The 27,760-nt window shown below is 41.2% G+C and overlaps 1 protein-coding gene across 1 annotated transcript in view; it reads left to right on the top strand.

The window, feature by feature from the left end:
• The window catches only part of SPHK2 (sphingosine kinase 2), a 68,870-nt gene extending 44,097 nt beyond the window's left edge, over positions 1-24,773 (top strand). The window contains exons 5-6 of the mRNA XM_073602698.1: positions 12,170-12,285; positions 20,635-24,773. Of these exons, the coding sequence (XP_073458799.1) occupies positions 12,170-12,285; positions 20,635-21,646 (1,128 nt within the window). The 3' untranslated portion in view covers positions 21,647-24,773. The remainder of the gene's footprint in view (positions 1-12,169; positions 12,286-20,634) is intronic.
• Positions 24,774-27,760: the final 2,987 nt, after the last annotated feature.

Genomic DNA, 27,760 nt, shown 5'->3' with positions numbered 1-27,760 from the left:
ACATACAGTATATTTAGTGGACCTGGTGACAAAGTGCATATACAAAAAAGTGCTTAGTGAAAAAAAAGGGGGGAGGGTTGCTAGTTAGCAGATTGACAAAGTGACTTGTGCTCAAAACAATAAAAGCCAGTGCTTGCTGGAAAAACAATATTACTTTAAAAGGTCTTATTGTGTGCACAAATGGTTTTTGTGCTTAGAAAGAATTAATCCCTCTAGAAAAACAATGTTGTTAAAAGCGGGTCTTCTTGTTCCAGTACTGGCTCGGTGATGGTGCTGCTTAATCGTGCTCCTAATGTGCATACACTCACCGAATAGCCTCATGCCTACAGGGGTATTGCGCGGTCACAGTATTTGCCACTGTGTAGCAACTCCTGGCAGTTCCGGTTCGTTCTTGTAATGTTTTATCATTTATGGTGTGTTCAGCATATAAGCCATGTTCGTAAGCCACGCCCTATGCGTTTCGTCCGCTCCTGTAGACTCCCAATGACGAAACGCGTAGAGCGTGGATTGCGAACGTCTTGCGTCACCTCCAACTAGACGAACACAGGATATTTTGACGGCTTTTATCCCTGTTTTCTCATGCTTACACTAGCTTTAACAATGTGAGTACTATCTTTGCTTATACCTAAAATAAAGCTTTTTAAACAGTTTTACGCTGTGGGCATCCCTTCTCTACCATATGCTGAACACACCAAAACGATAAAATAACATTACAAGCACGAACTGGAACTGCCAGGAGTTGCTACACAGTGGCCAATACTGTGACCGCGCAATACCCCTTTAGGGGTGAGGCTATTCGGTGAGTGTATGCACATTAGGAGCACGATTAGGCAGCACCATCACCGAGTCAGTACTGGAACAAGAAGACCCACTTTAACAATATTGTTTTTCTAGAGGGATTAATTCTTTCTAAGCACAAAAACCATTTGTGCATACAATAAGACTTTTTAAAGCAATATTGTTTTTTCCAGCAAGCATTGGCTTTTATTGTTTTGAGCACAAGTCACTTTGTCCATCTGCTAACTAGCAACCCCCCCCCCTCCCCCCCCTTTTTTTTTTTTTTTCCCACTAAGCACTTTCTTGTATATGCAGTTTGTCACCAGGTCCACTAATATACTGTATGTTATATTGGGCATATTTTACATAATTTTTCATATATTTTTGTAGTATTAATCAAATGTTTGGTTGTTATTTACATGGAACAATTCACACACGCAATATTAGTAACAAAGTAGTCCCTTTATCTATTGTAACCACATTTCTAAATAGTCACCAGAGGTTGCAACACCACCCAGATACTATCACAACACACTGCTAGTTAATAGTGGTTTATGACTAATTTATTCACCCTACCAGAACAGCGCCACACCTACACCCATTTTACTCTCAATTCAGTACATTCCACTAAGGTGGAATTGTACCTGTAGAGGCAGTAGTTCTATACTTCACCTGTACCTACTTTAATTGCGCGGATTCAACTTTCTTTTCACTGATGAGGGCTATCAGTTTGTATAGTAGCATCTGCTGAACAATTATGCTATAAGTTCATGGTCACTGAAGTAACCATGAGCTTATAGCAAAAGGAGAAATGAGGTCTGTACAGCGTACGGACTTGGCCACCTAGGGGCAGTGTTGTAGGTCCATACGCCGTACGGTCCTGGCAGTGAAAGGGTTAATGCCTTTGGCTTTCCATACTGATAGGTTAATTTGTGTAATGAAATAATATAGGGTTGTTATGGGAACTGGTAGCCATTGTGTAGGTGCAGTATGGGAGGATGAGAGGTTGAACTCTGACCATAGCTGGAAGGTTGCGGACATGGTTAATACTTTAGAAGGAGGGCAGGGAGCCCCCAGTTGAAGGGCAATAAGAGCAAATTTAGGCTCTCCATGTGGTATAGATGCAGTTTCTCATTGATTATTTTTAATCCTTAGACCTCGTGCACACTAGAAAGCTAAAAACTGCTGTAAAAACGCTAATGTTTTAGTGTTTTTTGCCGGTGTTTAGCCTAGTGTGTAAAGCTACGTTTAGTAGCTGCGTTGTTAAGGAGCGGGCTGCCGATGTCCTTAACAACCAGTGAATAACTGGTTAAGGAGCAGGCCAGGAAGCCGGCCACCATGTTCTTAACAAAGGATGAGTCATCGGCTGTCAGCAGGCTTCCCCACTGACAACTGAATATAAAAAAAAAAAAAAAAAATTGCCGGCAATCAAAAAATGTGGAAAAATAACCGCATGGGGACCCTCCTGGATCTGGTATGGATTTTAAGGGGAACCCCACGCCAAAATGGGAAAAAAAAAATAACCTGCGTAGGGGCCCCCTCAAAATCCATACCAAACCCTTTATCCAAGCATGCAGGAAAGGGGGAAGATCGAGCGCCCCCCCCCTCCTCCCTGAACCATACCAGGCTACATACCCTCAACACCACCACCCCAAAGCACCTTGCCCCCATGTTGATAGTGACAAGGTCCTCTTCCCCACCACCCTGGGCTGTGGTTGTGGGGTTCTGCGGATAGAGGGCTTATTGGAATCTTGAAGCCCCCTTTAACAAGGGGGGCCCTCCGATCCTGCCCCCCCCCCATTTGAATGAGTAGGGGTACATTTGTACCCCTACTTATTCACCAAAAAGTGTCAAAGAGAAATAAAAGCACAGTTTTCGAAAATCCTGTGTTTTTTTTTTTTTTCCTTTTAAATAATGTCCCCCACTGTAGATCCATCGTCAATCACGACGCCCATCGCCACCACCGGACCCATTGGCGAGGAAGGCTAAGATGGGAGAGGGGAACGGGGACCTATTCTTGACACACACAGTCACAGCGTCGTCTCTTAGAAGTTCAGCCCCCTCCTCCTTCCTTCACCCTGGGGCCAATTAGAACCGTTTGTGAAGTCGAAAGGCTTCACTGCCAGTTTCCCTTAGTGGAAATGTCGGCTGCAGCACTCGATAGCCGATCCGAATATCGGCTGGGGTGCCGACATCGCGGGATCCATGGACAGATAAGTGTCCATATATTAAAAGTCAGCTGCTACAGTATTTTTCCCCAGGCTGGAACACCTCTTTAACCAGCTAATCAGTGATTAAGGACGTTGGCGGCCTCCACTTTAAAAAATGCTGCTCCAAAATGAGCTGGATCTGTTTTTTTTTTTTTTTGGTTTTCTTTTTTACAGCTTCTAAATGCCTATGCCATTAAAAGCTCCTAAAAGCCTATGTGTGCATGGACACATAAAATAACATGGTGAGGCGTTTGAAGCTGTAAGAAAAAACATCTGACGCTGCTAACAGTGCCCTGTGTGCATGAGGCCTATTAGTAAATAGATAGGAAAGTATATCATATTTGTTTTAATCTCTTCCAGACCGCCTTCCGCATATTTACTGCGGGAAGGTGGCCCGGCTGTGCGAAATGACGTACCTGTACGTCGCTTTGTGCAGTAGCCTCTGGGGGGTGCACGCTGATTGGACAGAGGGGGAGCCAATCAGCGGGTCCGGCGGACATGATGTCTGCCAGCCACACGCAATCGTTTCCCTGATGTAAACAAGGCAGATCACCGTTCTGACAGGGGAGAACATAGAGATCTGTGTTCTCCCAGTCTGAGCAATCCTCACACAGTTAGTAAGCACTCCCTAGGGATACACTTAACCCTTTGATCACCCCCTGGAGTTAACCCCTTCCCTGCCAGTGTCAGTACAGTAACAGTGCATATTTTTAGCAGTAAAAAAAAAAAAAAAAAATAACATAAAAATATCCCATCGTTTGTAGATGCTACAACTTTTGCGCAAACCAATCAATATACACTTATTTTTTGTAAAAAAAAAAAAAAAATATATAGCAGAATACATATTGGTCTAAATTAATGAAGAAATTTTTTTTTTCAAATTTTTTTTTTTTATTGGATATGTATTCTAGCAGAAAGTAAAAAAAATAAATAAAAATATTATATTATATTTTTTAATAATAAATAAATAAATAAAACCAGCAGAGGTGATCAAATACCACCAAAAGAAAGCTCTATTTGTGGGGGGAAAAATTGACATCCATTTTATTTGGGTACAGCGTCGCAGGAGTGTGCAATTGTCAGTTAAAATAACACAGTGCCGTATCACAAAAAATAGCCTGGTCATGAAGGGGATTAAACCTTCTGGGTCTGAAGTGGATAACCACTTGACCTCCAGAAGATTTTACCCACCTTCATGACCAGGACATTTTTTGCAATACTGCACTGTTATTTTAACTGACAGTTGCGCGGTCATGTAATGCTGTACCTAAATAAAATTTGTCACCCCCCCCCCCCCTACTTCCATGCCACCTCCGTGAATATGACTTAAAACAGAAAAGAAAACATTGAGCGGGACTTTAAAGGCAAAATGGGACGCATCCTTTTGATAAAATCTTTTTATTAATAGACAAAATATAAAAGGAAACACATAGAGAACAAGTATTCAGTTAAAAACGTAGGCATCCAGATGCAGTGAGTGGCCAATATAAGCCACAATTTTTACACCAATACTATTACATGATACTGAGTGAGTGAACCCCTGTGCATCAACGCGTTTCGCTGATCTGCTTCTTCAAGACAAACAGAAGGGTAAAAGAAACAGGCTCACTTCATAAATTGAGAGATTACAAATGAATAAATTCTGTACAAAAATTAAACATAGTATTGACATATCATATGTACACACTTGCATCTTTTTTAATTAGCGCATTAGCTACAAACTATGGTGTGTGTGTATATATATATATATATATATATATATATATATATATATATATATATATATTGGGATTTTTTATTTATTTATTTTTGTATTAGTATTGGGGGCGATTAGCGACTAATAGTGGGACTAACACTTTGTGGAAACCAGTGACACTAATACAGTGATCCGTGCTAAAAATATGCATGGTTACTGTACTAATGACATTGACTGGGAAGGGATTAAACATCTAGAGCGATCAGAGGGTTAAATGTGTGCCTAACCAATGTTTTTATGTACAGTGTGCTGCTTCTACTAAGGGAAGTCCTGTTTTTTTTTTTCCCTGCTTTTGCAGGTACACAAAATCCATCACATTCCCTGTCAGAACAAATATCTGTCTTGTTTACATAGGCAGTGCTCAGTTTTTGTGTCTCTCCTCGTCAATTAGCGGGTGCTGGCGGACATCTATTGGCCAGCACCCAATGATGGGCTTGTTCTGTGTCAAATCACAGCACAGCTGTGGCGCGCACACCCCCTTCCCAGAAGTGCCGGATTACGTACTAGGTACGTGATCCAGCGTAGAAGAGCCGCTCTGTCGCCGTAGAACTAAGTTATGTGGTCGGCAAGCAATTAAACTTTTTTTTTTTATTTTTTACATTTCAGTTACTTCCTGGTTTCTTGCCTAGGCAGATGATGTCCTACATCCCGGGAGTCTTCAGGAGGGGAGGAGAGTAGGTGGGGTTTTCTTGGCTAAGCATGCCCTACCGAATGCATGTTTGATCTAAGGGCACTCTAAGGGGTCTCCAGGAAGTAAATTCTACAGGAATCATCTGCCCTTACTCAAGATGGTCACGGCCAGAAATGCTAGGGGGGTGTTTTTCAAAGTGATTTCTCAGCAAAATAAAGCACAGAGACATGGATGAATGGGGGAGTTTGCTTTGAATATTTATAAACTTTAAAATATATTTAAAGTTGATAAGCCCACAGAAGCCAATGTTGTCAGTTGCAAGTAAGTAACATCCTTTTTTTTTTTTTTTGTTTTTAAAAATCCTAGTGACTGCAGGCTGCTTGTACTCGCTGTTTTAGAGATGGTAGTGCTTTTCTTTTAAAAGGCAAGGTTGCCTGGAGGGTCCCATAGAAAAGAAAGATAGATGGATCTCGACTGTGATGCTGTATATCTTTTAATGTTAGAACGAATGGTATTGTCCCCTCTTATGTTAGTATTATTCGAAATGTCTGTAGACTTTGCCTACTATTTCATTGGCAGGCTGTTACTTTACTGTTGTTCTAATATTACCACCGCAATGAAAAGCTTCTTTCACATTGAAGGCAGATTAGAGAGCGATTCCCACGCTGTACCAGATAGGGCAGGAAAAATCCTACATTGTACATGTAGATTTGCTGTTGTGTGGGAACAGCATGTGTGGAAGTATTGTGAATATTTTCTGTTTTATTTTATTTTACTGTAGTTTAGACAGTAAAAGAAACTCTTCCCAGCACTTTCCTTTATTATTTAAAATTAGTTTTTAACACTTACCAGGACTGGAGAGCCTGTTGTATATGTTTTTATTTATATGGCTTTTCTTGATTAAAATTAAATCTCTTCTGTGGACTGTCATTTGTGTGCTTCTGATATTCAAAATTCCTGGCTGTCATGCTGATCCTCTTGCTTCAGTAATATCCTTCACTGACTCAGAACAAGTAACCAGATCAGAAGTCCTGAATCACAGGCTGTTTGCTTGCTCCAGGACAGTTACCTTGACACGATCAATCTAATAGGTTGGTGACCATCTCTTATGAGAAATACCCAGTTCAGCTTCTATTTAATAGTGTGTTTTTTTTTTGGTAGTCCTTACCCATTTTATTTATTTTTTGTCTTTTGTGGACTGAAGTTACTCCTGCACAGGTAAGTCGCCTGCCTGACTTTATGTCTCAGGTGTGGGTATCCCGTATACAACAGATTTGGTCATCTGATGATGACCAGAATTTATTATGGTGAGTCATTAAAGACCATAGAGAAGGTGATTAGAAGAACCCTATGTGCAGTGGCATGGCTCTCATACATACACGTCTCCTGTTCCAGGAAGGTATAGTTGCAAGTTAGTGGCAGCATTTACACCGTGTTTCATCGAAAATAAGACCGGGTCTTATATTAATTTTGGCTGCAAAAAACACACTAGGGCTTACTTTTAGGGGATGTCTTATTTAATTACGGTATTAAAGTGGTTGTAACCCTAAAAAAAAAAAAAAAAAAAAAAAATCGGTTCCTTCAAAGCATGATAGATAGCATAGTGCTTGTGCTGTGACATTTACCCCTCTCCATGTTCTAAAAATCAATCATGAATAAATCAATAAAAAATTAAAAGTTTGTCACCCCCTCCCACTGTCAGATCAGGAGTCAGTTTAACCATTTAAAGAAATCCATCTTGCTTAAAATCCTTTTCAAATACTTTTAATATAAATATTATACCGGTACATTAGTGTGTCCACAGTTTTATACCATAAAAATAACTTTACAGCTCCCCTGGGCATTCACGTGATCTGCTCTTCTTCTCTGAGGTCCCCGCTGACGTCAGCCCACTCCGAGTACTGCAGAGGGACGGGCCGCAGACATCAGTGGGGAGGAGAGGATGAGAGTGAAGAGCCGAGATCCAGCTGACGTTAGTGGGGAGTAAAGGAGGAGAGAGAAGACCCGAGATTTCGCTGATGTCAGCTCGCTCTATGAAGAGGAAGAGGCTGCAGACATCAGCCGGGATGAGAGAAGAGGATCTCCGGTGGCTGTAAAATATTGTAGTAATAAACGGAGACACTGCACCAGTATACAGTAATGGATTACAGGTTCTTTAGTGAACTTTGATAGGGCTTATTTTCAGGGTAGGGCTTATATTGCAGCCCACCCTGATAATCGCGCTAGGTCTTACTTTCGGGGTAGGGCTTATTTTCGGGGAAACGCGGTATTAGCTGAGGAGGTTTCCAAAATATTGTTTTGCATGATAATAGATCCTTGTATGTACAACTTAAAAGGATTTCAGTGCAGGTGGTGGTGCAAGAGAAATGGGATATTTTGACTTTGTAGAACTTAGTCTTAATGTGGCTCAAAAAAACAATGATATGTAATTTAAAAGTTCTGTACAAACTGTTGCTTGCTTGTTGTTCATACCCAAGTTTTATTCTACAACTGTTCTGATGCCTTTTGTTTGCATGAAGGTGCTCCTTGGATTTTGGACCCCTCTATGTAGCTAGGCTACACCTTTCACTATGCCTTTCAGAAAATACTTTTGGATGTTTGGGTGTTTCTCCTGTGCTGGCTCTTTAGGGACAATAAATATGATAGGTAGTCAAGAAATTAGACGTGTAATTTGCCCCCAGAAAGCCCAAGTTGCTTCTTGGATTTTGGACCCCTCTATGTTTCTAGGTTGTGATGTGGTATTCCCATACTCAGGAGGAGTAGCAAAATGTGTTTTGGGGTGTAATTGTAAGTATGCCTTTGCTGTGTATCAGAAATAACTTGTTCAATTGACAACTTTGTGAAAATGAGAGTCAGTTTGTACATCAGGACGGATACATATCTATCTATCTATCTATCTATCTATCTATCTATCTATCTATCTATCTATCTATCTATCTATCTATCTATCTATCTATCTATCTATCTATCTATCTATCTATCTATCTATCTATCTATCTAAGTTTGTAGATTCTTTTGTTCACACAGACTAAATAATATACCCTTTTTTCACCAAGGAAATGTAGCTAAATACAGCTGGCCTAAATCTATGAAGAAAGAATAAGCACATTTTATTTACAAGAAAAAAAAAAGATTAAATGGCACAAAAAGATAGCTCTATCTGCCTAAAAAAAAGATTCAAAATTTATTTGGTACAGTGTTGCATGACAAATTGTGATTCAAAGTGTGACAGCACTTAAAACTAAAACATGTCTTGGATAGTAAGAGGGTGAAACAGTGGTTAAAGTGGAACTTTCCCCATAATTTGGTCACATACATTCCACATTAACAATTATGCTACCAAAATTAGTGTGTGCTGTAAATTGCCTCCAGCATTGCTCCTGTTGTCTCTTGCTGGAGGCTGCCATTTTGTTTAAGCCCAGATTAGTTACTTCATTATTGGAAACTCACCCCTTCTCCTTGGTCTCAAAAACTGTTACCTTCTTAAAGAGGAAGTAAACTCTGCAGAGGGAAAAAATGTTTCCCCCTTCCCTGCAAAGTAAATGCATAATGTGCTAGTATTTTTCACATACTAGCACATTATGTGATACTTAACTGCAATTGAAGCACGCATGGTCCCCACTGCAGGCCACATCCATCTTTAGCCATCTTCCTTCAGGGGACGCGGACTCCATCTCTGTGACTGGCCAGAGCCGCGTGACGTCACTCCTGCACATGCGTGCGGGAGCCGCCAATCACGGCAGGCACTCCTGAGGAAACGGCACAGACGGTCGTTCCTTCAGAGCGCATGTGCTGATGACATCATCAGTATACAGTAAATTTCTCCTAAACGGTGTATGTTTAGGAGATATTTACAGTACCTATAGGTAAGCCTTATTCTAGGCTTACCTATAGGTACAAATACTGCAGGGTGGTTTACAACCTCTTTAAGTTAAAATGTGTACATTTATAGCCTTGACTGTATGACTTGGCTCCGTTTTAGAGCGGAAGGCTGACAGAAGCTTTAGGCTGGATACACACACACAAAAGTTTCTATTTTGTTTAACCGCTTGCCGACCAGCCGCCGCAGTTGTACTGCGGCAGCATGGCTTGGCTGCGCGAAACGCCATCATGTTACGTTGGCTCCTATTTTGTCCACTAGGGGCTCCCACGGAGCTGATGGGAGTGCCCGGCGGTCGCAATCACTTCCGGGCTCCCGCAATTGCTCGGGGCATAAACACACAGATCCCGGTTCTCTGACGGGAGAAGTGACAGATTGTCTGTTCATACAGAGTATGAACAGCGATCTATCTCTTCCCCTACACTGTCCACCCCCCTGCAGTTAGAACACACACTAGGGAACACATTAACCCCTTCACCACCCCTTAGTGGTTAACCCCTTCACTGCCAGTGACATTTTTACAATAATCAATGCATTTTTATTGCACTGACCGCTGTATTAATGCCAATGGTCCCAAAAATGTGTCAAAATTGTCCAACGTGCCCGCCATAATGTCGCAGTTTCTGATAAAAATCGCAGATCACCGCCATTACCAGTAAAAAAAATGAATAATAAAAATGCCATAAAACTATGACATTTTGTAGACGCTATAACTTTTGCGCAAACCAATCAATATACACTTATTGCATTTTTGTTTAACCAAAAATATGTAGAAGAATACATATCGGCCTAAACTGAGGAAAAAAAGTTTTTTTATATCTCTTTGGGGGATATTTATTATAGCAAAAAGTAAAAAATAATGCGTTTTTTTTCAAAATTGTCGCTCTTTTTTATTTATAGTGCAAAAAATAAAATCCGCAGAGGCGATCAAATACCACCAAAAAAAAGCTCTCTTTGTGGGGAAAAAAAGGACGTCAATTTTGCTTAGGTACAGCGTCGCACGGCCACGCAATTGTCAGTTAAAGCGACGCAGTGCTGAATTGCAAAAAGTGCTCTGTTCAGGAAGGGGGTAGAATCTTCCGGGGCTGAAGTGGTTAACCCAACGGGCTGAACGAAAAAAAACAGAGTTTGCTGTATCAACTAAGCAATGCTAGTTCTGACAGGAGGACTCATTCGCCGCTTGACAGAAGCTGCTTCCTGGTGAACTGGCCAGAATTCGGATTGTGTGTACACTGCTTTTGCAGTGCTGAAGTTCACAGGCTGCAGGTGAGGGAGAAAGGAGAGAATATGAGGGAGATCAGACACTATCCTTGTAACTTTAACTCTTGTGTGTCTCCTTGGCAGCAGAGTTTATTCTGTCTCCGCTCCTGTTTTTTCTTTTCTCCCTCCCTTATCTGTGTTCCCACCACACAGTCTGTGTCATTCCTGTTGTTTTTTTCCTTCTTCAGTAACAGTAAATCGTAAAGCTGTCAGCTGATTGTCCTCTAGTGGCTTTACTTTTAGGCACAGTGCTGAGAATAAAGAGCAACTGAGCATGAGCAGAGTGAGACCGTGCATTACTGGATTTTAAACAGTGTAGGCACTTTTTTTTAATTTTACATAGCTTTACCTGTAAAAGGGGCCAGCCTGAAGTGATCTATTGGGACCTAATTTTCTGACTAAAGTTGCATTTTAAGTAGAGTGTGTGTGTGTGTGTGGATTATTTTTGCAGAAAAAATATTTAGTGTCCTGTTAAAGCACTTACTTCTTTTTATAAAAATTCAGTGTTTACTAAATGCCCCCTCTTGTTGTTTACCACCTTACAAGTACACCATGGCACGTGGGCTTTAAATATCAACACTCTAAGGGCACTTTCACACTGAGCAGCGCCGGGTATCGGCGGTAAAGCGCCGCTATTTTTAGTGGCGCATTACCGTTGTCTTTGCGTCGCTTTTCGGCCACTAGCTGGGCACTTTTAACCCCCGATAGCGGCCGAAAAAGGGTTAAAAGCACCCACAAAGCACCGCTGCAGTGGCGCTTTGCCAGCATTTCGGCGTTTCTGCCCATTGATTTCAATGGGCAGGGGCGCTTTAGGAGCAGTGTATAGTGACAGGAGAGTCGCTTTAGACGCTTTGCTGGCGTTATTTTTAGCGCTATAGTGCCTGCAAAGTGCCTCAGTGTGAAAGGGGACTTATGCTGCTTTCACACTGAAAGCACCGGCCATTAGTGGTAAAGTGCAGCTCGTTTTAGCGGCGCTTTACTGCTGTGTAAGCAAAGCTTTTTGCCCGCTTTTCCGGCGCTTTGAAAGCACTGCCCATTAATGGCAATAGGCAGGGCATTTTTGGGAGCGCTGTATACAGCACTCCCAACCTGCCCCAAAGATGCTGCTTGCAGGACTTTTTTTCCCATCCCGCAAGTGCACTGCCCCAGTGTCAAAAGACACACTGGAATGAATGAGAGGCGGTTTTCAAGCGCGTAGCAGAGGCTATTTCTAGCGCTAAAGCGCCTGATAACCACCCCAGTGTGAAAGGGGTCTAAATACACCTTTTTAATATGTGTATGTAAAAAAAAAATTTTTATTTATAATTAGTCGGGTTGATGTCACTGTTTGGGAAACCTTTGTTTTATATGACATTTTTGTGTTTTTTTTTTTTTTTTTTTTTTTTTAAGTATTTTTTGTTTCTAGGAGTACTAAGACCGATAATGTGTTTAGGAAGTTATATGGTGAAGTTGAGCTCTGACTGCCTGGATTAATGAACTCCATGTTTTTTTTCAATGCCTAGTTTAGTTTTTGATTTTATAGTGTTTGAAATAGTGAAACCTTAACCTGCAAACTTAATACAGCATACTAAATAGATTTAGATTGAAGTAGACTCCAGCAAGTGTGCGGGAGCTGTTCTAATTTCCTCGCTAATGTCATTGTATATTCTACTCAGGTTATTAATGGCTTGATGGAACGCTCTGATTGGGAAGATGCAATAAAGATGCCTATTGGAATTTTGCCTTGTGGCTCAGGAAATGCCTTGGCTGGAGCTATTAACTACAATGCAGGGTAAGAAAACCACTTGCACCAGAGATATTGAGCTGGTTCACACAGGAGTCACATTTCTGAGCTTAGTAATGGAATAAGCATCAAGAATGTAACTCGGAGGCTGTGTTGGAGAGCATACCCTGTGTATAAAGACAAAGAGAGTGTGACTTCTTTTTTTTATTTGCACAATAAAAAAAAAACACACACACGGCTCCATTTATAAAAGCATATTGAATGCGCTAATCAGTCACGTGACACATTTTCCCCAAATATTGCATGCGATAATGGTAAATACCACATTAAAACAGTGTTAGTCAATTCACTAAAGGAAAGAAATAATTAAATGCATGAGTTGGATAAGTAGTGGTCCAGGCATGCGATATTGGAGAAATGTATGAATATCTCTACCTTTTTGGATCAGTTCTCCAGATTTTCTGAGACTTTTTTTATGTATACTGCATACAAGCAGAGACTTCATTTGCTGCATGAACCTCCCAGTCACTCCAAACATAATACAATGTACATGCATATCACAATGATCTGATCCCTTATTAAGAACATATGTATGTCATATGTAGCGGGAATACTTTACTTTTTCACAAATATCTTTAGCAAAAATGTTTGCAAGACAGATGCATTATTGTATGTTTTATTGCAAAACCCTAAATTAAAAAAGATTCCAGAAAACACCAGTGTTCTCCAGCCATATTAGTAGGCCAAGCATTGTTAGACCTAAAATGTGCAGAGCAACTGTAAATATGGTCTTGAGGCATATGCAAAAAGAACTTGGGCGTCCCTTCAGTTTGACACACACCCCTAAACATCTTAATGATGAGGAGATGTTTAGAATCAACTATATCTTGGGCATATCTGAATGATGTATCCTTACTATCAACATAGAACATACAGTATCTCACAAAAGTGAGTACACCCCTCACATTTTTGTAAATATTTTATATCTTTTCATGTGACAACACTGAAGAAATGACACTTTGCTACAATGTAAAGTAGTGAGTGTACAGCTTGTATAACAGTGTAAATATGCTGTCCCCCCAAAATAACTTAACACACAGCCATTAATGTCTAAACTACTGGCAACAAAAGTGAGCACACTTCTAAGTGAAAATGTCCAAATTGTGCCCAATTAGCCATTTTCTCTCCCCAGTGTCATGTGACTCGTTGGTGTTACAAGGTCTCAGGTTTGAATGAGGAGCAGGTGTGTTAAATTTGGTGTTATCGCTCTCACTCTCTTACTGGTCACTGGAAGTTCAACATGGCAAAGTACTCTGAGGATCCTAAAAAAAAAAGAATTGTTGCTCTACATAAAGATGGCCTAGGCTATAAGAAGATTGCCAAGACCCTGAAACTGAGCTGCAGCACGGTGGCCAAGACCATAGCAGTTTAACAGGACGGGTTCCACTCAGAACACTCAGAACAGGCCTTGCCATGGTTGACCAAAGAAGTTGAGTGCACGTGCTCAGCGTCCGATCTAGAGATGTCAAATTTCCGGAAATTTTTTGTCTTTTCAAGATTGAAAGTCATTCTGTTACTTTAGGAACATAAAATATGACTATGGACAATTTGACTTGGCATAAAATGATCACAACTAGCATATTAAAAATGTAGTGTAGCCAAACAATTATCACAAACAGAATTTACCTTTTTATAATATTTATTTGTAACAAAGGGAGCAACAATCTCCTGAACTGCTTACTAGTTTATGTGGAACAGCCAAAAAGCCTCCACAAAACAATTTTCAAAACCAAAAGTAACAATTTTTCATATTTCCTCTCCACAGTATTAAATAAAAATAAAAACCCCATTCTCATAAAAAGAATTGAAGATGGGGGAAGTGTTAAGAAAAGAGTGGGACTAAGTTTCAATGGACATTTAATCAGAATCATTTTCTGAGCTGAAATTGTCAGTATCCATCTCTGCTTCTGCAGCTACTCAAAGTTTTTTTTTCTGAATTTTTCCGTTTTTTTTTTTTCCCGGGCCTTCACATCTCTAGTCCTATCCAGAGGTTGTCTTTGGGAAATAGACGTACGAGTGCTGCAAGCATTGCTGCAGAGGTTGAAGGGGTGGGGGGGGGGGGGGGGGGGGGGGGTTAGCCTGTCAGCCTGTCAGCGCTCAGACCATACGCTGCACACTGCATCAAATTGGTCTGCATGGCTGTCGCCCCAGAACGAAGTCTCTTCTAAAGATAATGCACAAGAATGCCCACAAACAGTTTGCTGAAGTCAAGCATGGTTCTGGGAGTGTCATGGTCTGGGGCTGCATAAGTGCTGCCGGCACTGGGGAGCTACAGTTCATTGAGGGAACCATGAATGCCAACATGTATTGTGACATACTGAAGCAGAGCATAAGCTCCTCCCTTCGAAAACTGGACCACAGGGCAGTGTTCCAACATAACGGCCCCAAACACACCTCCAAGACGACCACTGCCTTGCTAAAGAAGGTGAGGGTAGAGGTGATGGACTGGCCAAGCATGTAAACCGTATTGAGCATCTGTGGGGCATCCTCAAACGGAAGGTGGAGGAGCGCAAGGTCTCCAACATCCACCAGCTCCATGATGTCGTCAAGGAGGAATGGAAGAGGACTCCAGTGGCAGCCTGTGAAGCTCTGGTGACGTCCATGCCCAAGAGGGTTAAAGCAGAGCTGGAAAATAATGGTGGCCACACAAAATATTGACACTCTGACACTTTGGGCACTATTTGGACATTTTTACTTAGGGGTCTACTCACTTTTGTTGCCAGCGGTTTACACATTAATGGCTGTGTGTTGAGTTATTTTGAGGGGACAGCAAATTTACACTGTTATACAAGCTGTACACTCACTACTTTACATTGTGACAAAGTGTAATTTCTTCAGTGTTGTCACATGAAAAGATATAATAAAATATTTACAAAAATGTGAGGGGTGTACTGAATTTGTGAGATACTGTATTTTGGTTGTTGTAGTCTTAAGGTAAACTTACATTCTGGTATCTATCGTACTAACCATCAAACTGAAAACACCTAAAACCTCTTTTTTTTTTTTTTTTCCACCTATGTTTATGTTAAAGTGGATGTAAACCCAATGTCATCCTTTCTAAACTACTGCCATAGGGGTTATCTATAAGGATATACATGCCTCCCGCATGTATCTTTACCTGTCAAATGTCTCCCCTCTGTTATGAGGCCCGAAAAACTGCACATTGTGTGGGTGGGTCTGTTGTCTGGAGCTCAGTGGGTTAAGTCGTGATTTCAGTAGACTCCCCTTGTCAATATGCATTTTCTCCTGTGTATTTCTTACACTGAACTTCTGCTATGATCTCTAACATCCAGTGAAAAGACAGGAAAGTAACCACATGATCCACAATCACAAGATTATAGTGGATTAGGAACAAACAAGTATCCTTATAATGGTGTGGAACTTGAGCTGTTTGGCTGCGAGTGCTGATCAGATGTTGACCGGCTGCTGGTTTTCCAGCATCCCCGCTCGACACGGCTGCTGTACACACTGGCCGAATGTCTGACGGTTTCTGTTGAATCGGCCGACCTTCGACCAATATCTGCCAACCTTAAAGAACAGTTAGCTTGGAAGTACACGTGGAACTACACGCTTACTTGCACTCTAACCTTTAGGATGCACATCCCTGCTTTATTATTCCAAACACAAGCTTGTAAATCACCCCAACTACGTCCTACATCACGCCAGAAGCTGCAATTTTCATTAACTGTATTTTACTTCTCTATCCCTGGCTATGTACTCCTGACACAAACTGCTTGTGAACTCTTATGGACTGACACTTGCCTTGTGCCCTCTACACACCTGCTAATTCATGCTTTTACCTTGCTCATTTTGACTTTTTGCTGCTCACTATGATGATATACTGTCAAGTATTATCATCACTTTGGGATGGCTGTTTAAGAGCTCAGGGGCAACATCTCAACATTAGATTTGGGGTTTATGCTAACCTGAAACCTATGCTATGTTTTGAGAGCCCTGACAATCGCCTGCACACTCCCTTTGCAACCACCAGCAATGTGCACCTAACCTACACCTTGGCTTTGCACTGGGGGCACAACGGTACTTCCTCTGTGGCTCGCAATACTAACATTACCAGATCGTTTGTGGTACAACTCTGGCCTTTTATGTCCTAATAAATCTCTCCTGACCCCACCTACCTTTTACCTAAGACTTCTTTCCTTCACACATCCACTTATTAGATGGTAACACATTGCCATATAGTAGATGTGGCACTTCCTTCTCACCCCACTTTTCCCATATACTTCCATGATTTAATGAGGGGAGTAACTGTTCTGTTAGCCAGTTGCAATAGGTGGTGTCACAAGTCTGACTGAAATGTGGGGTTCCAGTGACTGGCACGATTGAAATATTATCTGAACTTAAATCCTTACTATCCCAGCTCTGTGCTTTCTTATGACTCCTTCCCATGATACAGCTCATCCACTTCGCTTCCTGCAGAACCCTATGAAACAATGTTACTTTCCCTCGACGTGTCCAGTTCTATGATGCACAATTTTTGCAATATTTGCTCTTTGCCTAGCTCAAGATTCTCTGTTAGTCGTAATAGAATAAGCAGAGTTCAGTACTGGATCCTTTCCCATGCTTTTGAGGAACCAGACAGGGATGCCTCTTATAGCCATTTATTTTTATCTTAGCCATGAAACCACTCAGTGTTGCAATCCAGGACCTAGAAATCGCAGATGCACACCATAAGATTGTGTTCGCTTAACAGTCTCCTGAATATTTACTTCCCTCACATTACCTTACCTAATCTATTCAATATGCTTTCAGACATCTCTGGACTCAATGAAACAAAATCGAAAGCACTAACTTTAAAGTGTTTGTAACCCTAAAAAAAAAAAGCTGATTCTGTTTTTTGAAAGCATGTTATACAGCACACTGCTTGTGCAGTGTCATTTGGCCCTTTCAGTCACCTAAAAAACCTAGCTGATCCCGCCTGGCTATACCCTCCCCCCTGTAAACTGACCACGGTGTATTATGGCTGCTGAGCCCTGACACCGTGGTCAGTTTACGTGCCTCCGTCATCCGCAGCCCTCCTGTCTCGCCTCTGTCCTCTCCCACTCTCCTCTCCCCCCTCCCCTTCCTGCCTATCAGCGTGTGTGTGAGCCGTGTCCTCCCCGCCCCTCTCCTGCTGCTGCCATACAATGAAAAATAACTTTCTCTACTAACTAGAATCCCCTCTGTTATATCAGGTTAAATTGCTTAGTGCCTTTCTATTTTAAAACTGATGCGGTGCAATAACATTATGCAAAACCGCCACTGAGCGGTCACGTGACTGCCTGAGGCTCTCCTCCCAGTGACATCATAGGGAACCTCAGCCCCTCCCTCTTTAGTCCTCAGGGCAGGAGAATGCCAGGACATTAGCTGATTGACAGTGGCACTGCAAAATAAGGTATTGCGCCGCATCATTTAAAAAAAAAAAGGCATTGAGTGATTTAACCTGCTATAACAGAGGGGATTCTAGTTACTAATGAAAGTGACTTAACGGGCACTTTAACTGTCAACCCTTCTACCAAGTCCAATACACAGTCATGTTTTATGCTTATAATGAAGTACCCCAATGTTTTCCCATTTTGAACACCACTAGTTCACATTCCCCCTCCTCCTCCTCCTCCACCTCCACCTCCACCTCCACCTCCACCTCCACCTCCACCTCCTTTTTTTTTTTTCCCCCCTTTCTACACATTACTTCTTACCCCTTTTTCTACCTTCACCTAAACTATTCTTTGTCAACCTCACTTCTCTAATGCCCCATGTACACTGCTGCTGCTAAACGGACGTTCAGAGGCAGTTCAACACTTTTTTCAACTGCCCCTGCACTCATTCAATGTTATCTTATGGGGACATGTACACAGGTTCGTTTACTGTCGTTTTTAGACAGTTGCGTTTATAGGCCTTTTTTTTAAGGCAAAAAAATGAGTTCAGACGCCGAAGTTTCAGACGCCAAGCGCGGTAACCTGCGTTTAGCTGCGTTTTTGTTTATAGGCATTTTTCGTTTTTGCCCATTTAAAAAAAAAAAAAAAAAAAATGTTTTTTTCTTAGAAATGCTTCTAAACGAAAACGCGGCATGTAAATGCGGCAAAAAGGACATTTTAAACGTGGGTTACGATCTGTCAAGTTAAATCGTTCAAGAGAGGTTGTAAAAACGTCCCATGTACGTGAAGCCTTATTCTCTTCTACATACAGGTAATAAAGAGACCAACCACCCCTTTTGTATCCTCCACTGCACCTGACTTGCTTCCAAATTGTGACACTCCTGCAAACATTGCTTCAGATGACATGCTTATAATTCTACTGCTCGGATGCCAATTATATGCTGTTCTCTCTTTAATACACTGGTCTCTGATACCTCCTAAATGGTTTCTCTTGTACCCCTCCCCCCCCCCCCCCTTTTTGTTCTGATACCTCATTACAGTGTAATGTGTTGCGTTCTTGTGAAACTTTATAAACTCTATAAAATGTAGCATAGTCCCATTGTTTTATTGTACAGTTATTTAATCTTTAACTTTGAAGTGACTAAACCACAATTGCGAACAACGGTGCAATAGTGAGTCATAAGGGATTGGTTGCCAATTAACAGCATGTGATATCTGTAAACGAGATTTGTCAATTAGCACATTGACATGTCAGTTTTTAAAGCAACATGAGTCAGCTATCCGTTCATCTGCAGCATAGTGACTGTCTGAATTATAGATGCACTTGCCCCCTAAGAATGGGCTCCTAGCAGCATATGACAAGAATGGATAAACTGCAGGAGCAAAAAATATACAGTGGACTTAAACTGAAGGTGTGCTGCAGGAATAGACAGCCATTTGACATGCTATTTGCTAAATGTCACTAAAAACACAGCCTTCAGATATCACAAGACTTAATCAGTTTAGCCACTGAAAACAAAACTGCTCAACTCGAGGTTCACAAAGCCAAAAATTATAGTAGGACTGATATGTGAAAACTACTTGCATCTAAAACTATAACCTGATGTGAGGTGCACAAAAACTAAAACCTTGGCCTGTGGGGTGGATTCCCTGCATTAAGGTAAGAAATGTTTTAGGTAACAGTAGTGCCTCTTCACTCCCCCTTATACTATACTTAACTGAGCCCTCACTCGATCCATCGCTGTGCCCATCTGTGGTGGCTCTTACAGACTTTGCTGAGGTAGTGGAAGCAATTGGCACCCGCTGCTGTTAGTCAAATCCTTGTGACAAGTGAGGGGGGCTGTCTTTGTCTATGGATGCAGGCAGTGTGGCTTGGGATTGAGTGGCTTTCCTATGGTGGCACACCTAGAAGAGGAAGAGCTAGGAGCACCTGAAGGGAACCTTAGAAGAGGAGAATCAGGGCTACTCTTTGCAAAACCATTGCAAAGAGCAGGTAAGAAGTATATCATGTTTGTAATATAAAAAAAAAAAAGACTTTACAATCACTTTAAAGCCTGTGAGCTTTTTTTTACCTGTACACTCTTTGGACGTATCGGAAACCTCCAAAGGGGTGAACTAGTTAGAGGGTTAAGGCATATACAAGGGGCCAACCATTAGGGCTTACACTGATAGCTACTGAGAAACTTTGGCTAACACAAGGTGAGCTAAAACAATGCTTTTAGCTTTTGCTTTATTTGTAGCTTTACTTCTGGCTTGTATCAGTTTATTTTTTCTTTAGCACTTCTGTACATGGGTTTGTTTTTGCAGCCCAGACCTGTGTGTAGGGACAGCTATCTTTTTTTTTTTTTTTAGAAACTTGGATATTAAAGATAACAATAGAACCCTGTGGTCTAATATATGTGCAGTTTTGACAGGCTTAGAAAACTGGTCAACTTTGTTTGCAACTGAGTTGTTTTGCACTGTAGGGCTTTGACAAACCCAAATCAAAAAACCTCTAAATTGCCTTGTCACTTCAGAGAAGTACTAGAAAGAATTTATTAGATGAATCCTAGAAGCTTTGACTTATACTGCTCATCCCACAACACAGTTCAGGGCCCCACTTCATTGAAAGGCACAGTGCGTTGTTGGGTGCATTCAACTATATCTTCAGTGCCAACTATATAAATCTAGGAATTTGCATGCTGCAGATCACACCCACCACAACATGTTTTTGCTTGAGCCGTGACACCTTGCAGCTGTGGGTTCTCAGAAAAGTGGGTACCATTGCCTAATCTTCATCTTTATTGTTAATTCAAGCATGTCTGCACAGGTATGTTTTCTTTAATGTTTTGGTTTTGGTACTGGAACTACAAAATTAATTACAATTAATGTTTCAAGCATTAATATAAAATGTTTTTCTAGCTGAAGATCTTTTAGTTTGACATGATGTGTGATTTTTGTTTTCTTTCTTTTTTTCTTTTAGGTTTGAGCAGGCAATGGGGTCAGAGCTGCTACTTAACTGTATCTTGCTGCTGTGCCATGGTACTGTTATGCCTATGGACCTCGTGTCTGTCACAACCTGCTCTGGTACTCGCTCTTTTTCTTTTCTGAGTGTGGCTTGGGGCTTCATCTCTGATGTGGACATAGAAAGTGAAAAGTACAGACACATGGGCTCTGCTCGTTTCACTTTTGGGACCATGGTAAGAGTTGCTTCCTTGCGTACTTACAGAGGCCGCCTTTCTTATCTGCCTGTATTGGATGCTCACCGTCCCATTTGCAGGAGTATCACCCTATCTCCCAATGGAAGCCTTGCTCCAATACAGCGTTCCCAGCTGCACCGTACTATTTCAGATATGGGTCTCTGTGAGGAGCGTAATATTATGTATGAGAGAAGCTCTGCTGCACTTGACACCAATGAGCTACCAAGCTTTGAGACTTCACCTTCTCCTGGCTCTCCAACAGCATTGCACACCTCCCAGTTCACGTTTGACTCAGTGCCTGATGACCTGTCTGAGCATGACCATGTGCTGCCAAATGATGTGGAGCTTCCTACGCACCACCAGGTAAACGGACCCAAGGATGATCTTTTGCCTCCTTTGGGGCAACCTTTACCCAAATCCTGGGTTACTGTGGAAGGAGACTTTGTTCTTGTGCTGGGTATCTATCAGACTCACCTTGGGGCCGACTTATTCACAGCACCATTTTCCTACTTTGATGATGGACTGGTTCACCTATTCTTTGTAAAGGCTGGAATCTCTCGGACAGCCCTTGTTCGACTTTTTTTGGCAATGGAAAAAGGGACACATGTTGGAATGGAATGTCCATACGTTGTTCATGTTCCCGTTCGAGCGTTCCGCTTAGAGCCTCTCACAACAAAGGGAATCCTTACCGTGGATGGGGAGCGGGTAGAATATGGCCCAGTTCAGGTTCAAGTACACAGAGGACTTGGAAACCTTATCACTGGCTCTGGTAGAGTCCGTATGACCTCTTTCTAGGCCTTGCTTTTATCCTAATGGTCTCGTGCAATGCAGCAGTCCCACCTTTTCAGCTACCTTTTTTAGCAGATCTATAATACAAATGATTGCTCAGAGTTAGAAATTCTGAAATGTATTTAATTTTTGGCACGTGTCTCCTGCATTTTTTTTTTTTTTTTTGGTGCTAGTCACCAATGGGAGCATGGTCTGGCGTGTGAGTTGGTGTAATTGATAATGTAAATATGCAAAGAAAATGTTAAGCAAGTTTTACTGATAATGCACTTAAAGTAGAAATGCTTGCTTAAAATGGTATTCTAGTTTTCTTACAGTTTACTCTTTATATGTGCTTCCTGAATACTAATAATTATTTATAAGGCAGAAATCAGTTGTGAAAGATTATATATTTGTCGTAAGATGAAGTGTAAGGCATCTGCAGGTCCCAAGCAAAGTGTATTTTCCATTTGGGGCTGCTAAATGTACTTAAAAGAGAAGTACAGCCAAAGCTTGTTTGGCTGTGCTTTTCCTGTGGATCACGGGAGTGCAGTTCGTTCTGCACTCCTGTGACCCGTTTTCAGCAGACAGCGGGCTAAAGCCTGCTGTCGGCTGACATCTCAGCGCAGGTCCAGGCTGGGAAAAGGTTGCAACAACATGGTTGGGATCCACCCACAACCCTGGACCAGCACCTGGCTCAGCCTCTCAGCGAGTTGCTAAGAGCCTGAGCCAGCCGCTCTTGCCCCCTCCAGAGTCCAGCACTCCAGTGAATGCGGGAAGGGGTCAGAGCAGACAGTGGTTACTGATCAGCGTTGTTTGATCTCTCGGTTATCAGTCTTAGAGCCAGCGGGGGACAGATGCAGCATTGGAGCGTTGCTGCATCCACCTAGTTAAGTATGATTCTTGGAAAAAAAAAACATACTTATCTTTTAAGGCCTCGTACACAGGGCTGTACAGTGCACAAAGCCAGTATACTGACATTCCTGGGAGAATCACTGCTTTCACATACAGTAGCCCATTGTGATGCGATAGAGGAGGTGACTGTATATGGTCATTTGCAGAGAGGTGAGTAAAGCACTAGTATGTACACTGACATTTGCTTCAAATGCAGATGTATGTGCACTGACATTTGCTTCAAATGCAGATAGTGTGATATGGCCGCCTCCTAATCTTAATGGGCAGTTATATGTGGTGGCAGCTAATGCTGGGAATATTAGTATGCAGGCTCTGCATGCTGTACGGCCATGTGCATAAAACATAAAGCAGTGCTGCTTACTGTGCACATACAGCCACAGAAAATGCACATAAGAAGTGCTGCACAAATACTGTATAGAAGACAGGAGCCAATCAGTCCTGCCCTGCAATCAGCAGGTGTGTTTTTAAATTGACATACTTTAAGCCATACATGAGTTGAATTCCGAAAGAATTTTCGTTCAAATTTTGCACCATTAGTGGGCCGCAGCATTGACTGATTTTTGTGTGGCCATCGAATTTGAGTGATTGGGAATGTTGGAATTTTTGGAAAAACAAACAAATTTCTAATCAATGATGGAATAACCATGCTAGAAATATAATGGAAAAAGAAATGCGCATGAGCTGTGACCTGAGAAAAAAAAAAAAAAAAAAGATTCCCGGCTACAAAATTTTTCTTTTGAGTAGCAACTTGAGGTGAAATTAAAGGCTTGGTTGATTGAATTTCAAAATCAATGGTGGCACCATCGGATTACAAAACGCACTAAATTTCCCATTTTCTAAAAAAAAAAATCGACCATGCATGGCCTGCATAAGTTGCCAAAAGCCAGTCAAAGTTATGGCACAAGCAGTATTTTCTTGTTGGCTTTCTAGCTCCTGAGATTTGTTCTGCCACATTAATGGGTAATGCTGCATTGATTGCTCCTATAGCAAATATTTTTTTTCCACTGTGAGAGGTTGGACCATTGTTCGAGACTGCTTGCATGTGGGCTCCCTCTTATGCATGACCCCATTCCAGCTAACACATGCAGACTAATAAAAAGGGAAGTGCTGACCACTAGCCACCAATCACATTTCACTTGCCTGGAGTTAGATTAGTGAAAAATGCATTTTGATTGATTGCAGTGGGTTAGTGAATATTGCTGTTTGCCTTGATGAAGAAGCTTGTTTAATGTCATATTTCATAATAACCTGATGTTCAGTTATAACGGTGCTCTACTATCACTTTTTTAGGCTCCATGCACACTGAAGCTCATAAACTGCCGTTTTTGGGAGTTTTTTTTTTTAACAGCCCATAAACTCCCCTCTGTTATCCTATGTGTCCATGCACACATGCAGGTTTTCGGATGTTTATCAGCAGTGGAGTTTATGGGCTGTTTTCTGAACGCCATAAAATCGCGTTCAGGAGTCGTTTTTCTGACCACAAAAAACACCAAATGCTCATAAACACCGATGAATGTCGATAAACGCTCAAAAACATGGCTCACCAGTGGTTTTTAACGTTTTTGATCCATTGAAGGAAAAAAAAAAAAAGCTAATAAACGCTATTGCAAAAACATTAAACACTGAAAGACACTGCAAAGCTACTGGCGTGTTTATAACGTTATTTTAACGTCCAGTGTGCATGGAGCCTTATATCTGAATACAAGGTTATTTTCGAAGACTCCGTACAGGAATACGTTTCTCACTTATGTTTGAGGGGGTTTTTGAGAAGCAGACACTGTTTATATTAATGACCTGCAAAACACCTTTGGACAAATGCATTGTGAGCAAAGAAAACTGTTCCGTTTTCCTTAGCAATAAATACCGTACTTAATGATATACAGGTTATTTAGTTTAACTTTCACTGTACATAACTACAGTATTTGAAACCAGAAATTGACATTCCTTTTTTCGAAGCATCATAACATTACTCATTCTGCTTTGAGTGCCCTGCAAATTGCTATGCCTTAGTCTAGCAAAGCCATATTTGATGCATGTAATTCCATTCACTGATTCGACAATCTTCTACATTCCCTGGAAACCATTTGACAACCTTGAATGTGATGCTCTCCTTCTGTATAGTTTGATTGGCTGGCTTGTGAATGTCTCAAATTAGTTTTATGAATGGTTTCCTCTGCATAGGATTGCCACAAATGCACTTTTTTGATGTTATTTACAAAGGATTAAGTGTTTTTTTTAATTATTTGCTGTGTCCTTTTTTTACTTCTTGTACATTACTTCTTGATGGTTGGTCACCATATGCAACTTTTAAAGGGTCAGACTATTTGTAACTGATACTTAAGTTTTGATTTGATGCAAGGAGGCTGCATCACCCATCTGCTGACAAAGATCATCTCATCCATACTCCATCAAACTTCTGGCTTCACCCAACTGCCATTGCTATTAAAGTGGAGGTAAACTCTAGAGAAAAAAAAAAAAAAGAGGTATGTATTTTTGACAGAAGAGACGCGCACTTTCTTCTGTCAAAAAAATAAAATAAAAAATTCACTTTCCGTTAGTACACTATATGGTGCATGAAGTTTGCAGTGTACATTCTCAACTCGGGTGCTGGGAATGATGTAACTCCTTTGCACATGATTTACATCATCAATGGGCGCCCAGTGACTAAAGGGAATGCCTGGAAACCCAGAAGTAGCAGAGATGGTGATGGGACACGAAGCTTGTGTTGCACAGAGCTGGAGAAGGACACACCTGTATAGTAGGTGTGCCATAATATGCAAGTATACTGTGCATACTTGTACACTATGGTAAAAACCCACCCAGCACACAGTGGTTTAATACCACTTTAAGATGGAAGGTCTCACACACCCTGTTGGTTATATAATGTATTTTAACTAAAAAGGATTAAAACGAGTTGTGAGTCACTGAGGCAAGGACTAGAGTGATGTATAGCTAATAACGCAGATGGGTAGATCATATAGCTGGTAAATCTGATGGGTAGATGATGTAGCTTGAGTCCTCAAGGCACATATGAAAGAATTTGGAGACTCTGGTCCCAGCACTTTGTATCCATGCTTATATGAAATTGTATTTGGATATTACACCTAAATGTACTTCTCATTAAATAGGACACTACTTGCTGTGGTCAGGTGCCTCTACACAGTTTACTTCATCATAGTTCTATCCTATAGAGCAGGGGTCTCCAAGCTATAGCCCTCCAGTTGTTCAGGAACTACAATTCCCATCATGCCTAGTCATGTCTTTGAATGTCAGAGTTTTACAGTGCCTCGTGGGACGTGTAGTTCTGCAACAGCTGGAGGGCCGTAGTTTGGAGATACCTGAACTAGATCATTGATCTCGAAACTACGGCCCTCCAGCTGTTGCCGAACAACACATTGCATGAGGCATTGTAAAACTCTGACGTTCAAAGACATGATTAGGCATGATGGGAATTGTAGTTCCTGAACAACTGGAGGGCCATAGTTTGGAGAATACGTGCAATGATTGATCTCTATGCTAACTATAGATGCATTTCGTGTGAGGTCAGATGAAAGCTAGTAAATGCATTTTTTTTTTTTTCATATGTCACATACAACATCAGCAATCTTTTCAGTTTTTTTTGTTTTTTGTTTTTTTTTTTTGTTTGTTTTTATTTTTTTTGTAATTAATGATTTGGTGACAGGGTCTCCAATTTATATAACTTGCAGCTTTTTTTTTTTTTTTTTTAAACAAATGTAAGCTGTCTATAGCAGCAGATTAGGCGTTTACTTTATGGTTGCTGGACTTTCACTAGTGATACAAATGGCAAAAATCCCCCCTTCTTTTTCTTTGATCTCTATACATGAAGTTTTTATTCTTGTGTGTTGCTGATCTGTACACTGTCCAGACTCATTGATTAGGAGGAGAAAAAGCCTTTTGGCTAGACACTTAAAATAAGGTCTTATTGTATTGTGAACATTAAAAAATTGCAGGTAAAGGTGTATGGATGGCTTTACTATTTCTAGAAAAGGAAGCCACTGAACTGATTAGTCACTGGTGGTAGCATTCCTGTGGAGGATATAGTGTGATAAATAGAAATTGTTTTATAATAGACAGTGCATTAACCCACAGCAACCAGCAATCAGATTTCTCTTCCCTGAAATAACTGCACATTGCATTTTTGTTTTTAAAGCTATATTCACATTGGCTTCAGAAGGGTTTCAATGCCTCCCAAGTATACTCAAGTGAGTGGAAAAGCTCCGTGCACACTAACGTTTATTGGTTGTATTTGTGCTGTTCTCTCCTATTGACTACAATTGCTTCTCCTGATGGATTCCCTTTCTGTGAGATTACACAAACTGGATTCTCTTCTGTATTTGTGAACTTGGCCTAACAAAAAGACCCAAGTCTGTTATTCATACAGTTCTTATTTTAATGTATAAATACCTCCAGTCTGATTTTCATTTATAAGTGTATATAGCATTTTCAGCTATCGGTCTGTAATTACAGGTTTTGTTGAATGGCAACCATTCTGTTGTCAGAGTCATCACTAAGGAAAGGGTGTAGTGTATGAAAGGTCAGGTTTCCACTGGATTCTGTTGCAAACCATTTTGTCCAAACCATCTTCTCATATACAGTGCCTTGAAAAAGTATTTATACCCCTTGACATTTTCCACATTTTGTCATGTTACAACTAAAAACGTAAATGTTCTTTATTGGGATTTTATGTGATAGACCAACACAAAGTGGCACATAATTGTGAAGTGGAAGGAAAATGATAAATAGTTTGCAATTTTTTTTTTACAAATATCTGAAAAGTGTGGCATACATTTTATATTCAGCTCCATCAACTCTGACCAGCTTCCCCGTCCCTGCTGAGGAAAAGCATTCCCATAACATGATGCTGCCACCACCATGTTTCACGGTGCGGATTGTGTGTTCAGGGTTGTGTGCAGTGTTAGTTTTCTGCCACGCATAGCGTTTTGCTTTTAGACCAAAAAGTTACATTTGGTAACTTTTCTCGCCTCCGGTAAGAACGATCAAGCGGCTGTTCCGCTGCTTAATCATTCTTACAGGAGGCGAGAGGGGATGTGTCGTCCCCCCCCGCCCTCCGGTGCTTGTACCGACTCACACGATCGGTGAGTCAGTCACAGGATCCGCCAGCCCCGGATGTTTAGCATACAGATTTCCGGCGGACCAGATGGTCGCCGGAGTCTCTATGATCATTCGGAGGCCGGGCGCGATGTTATG

This window comes from Aquarana catesbeiana, linkage group LG10 (genome assembly GCF_042186555.1).
Source record: "Aquarana catesbeiana isolate 2022-GZ linkage group LG10, ASM4218655v1, whole genome shotgun sequence".
NCBI classification, from domain to species: domain Eukaryota; kingdom Metazoa; phylum Chordata; class Amphibia; order Anura; family Ranidae; genus Aquarana; species Aquarana catesbeiana.
This window is presented reverse-complemented; position numbering and strand designations above follow the sequence as displayed.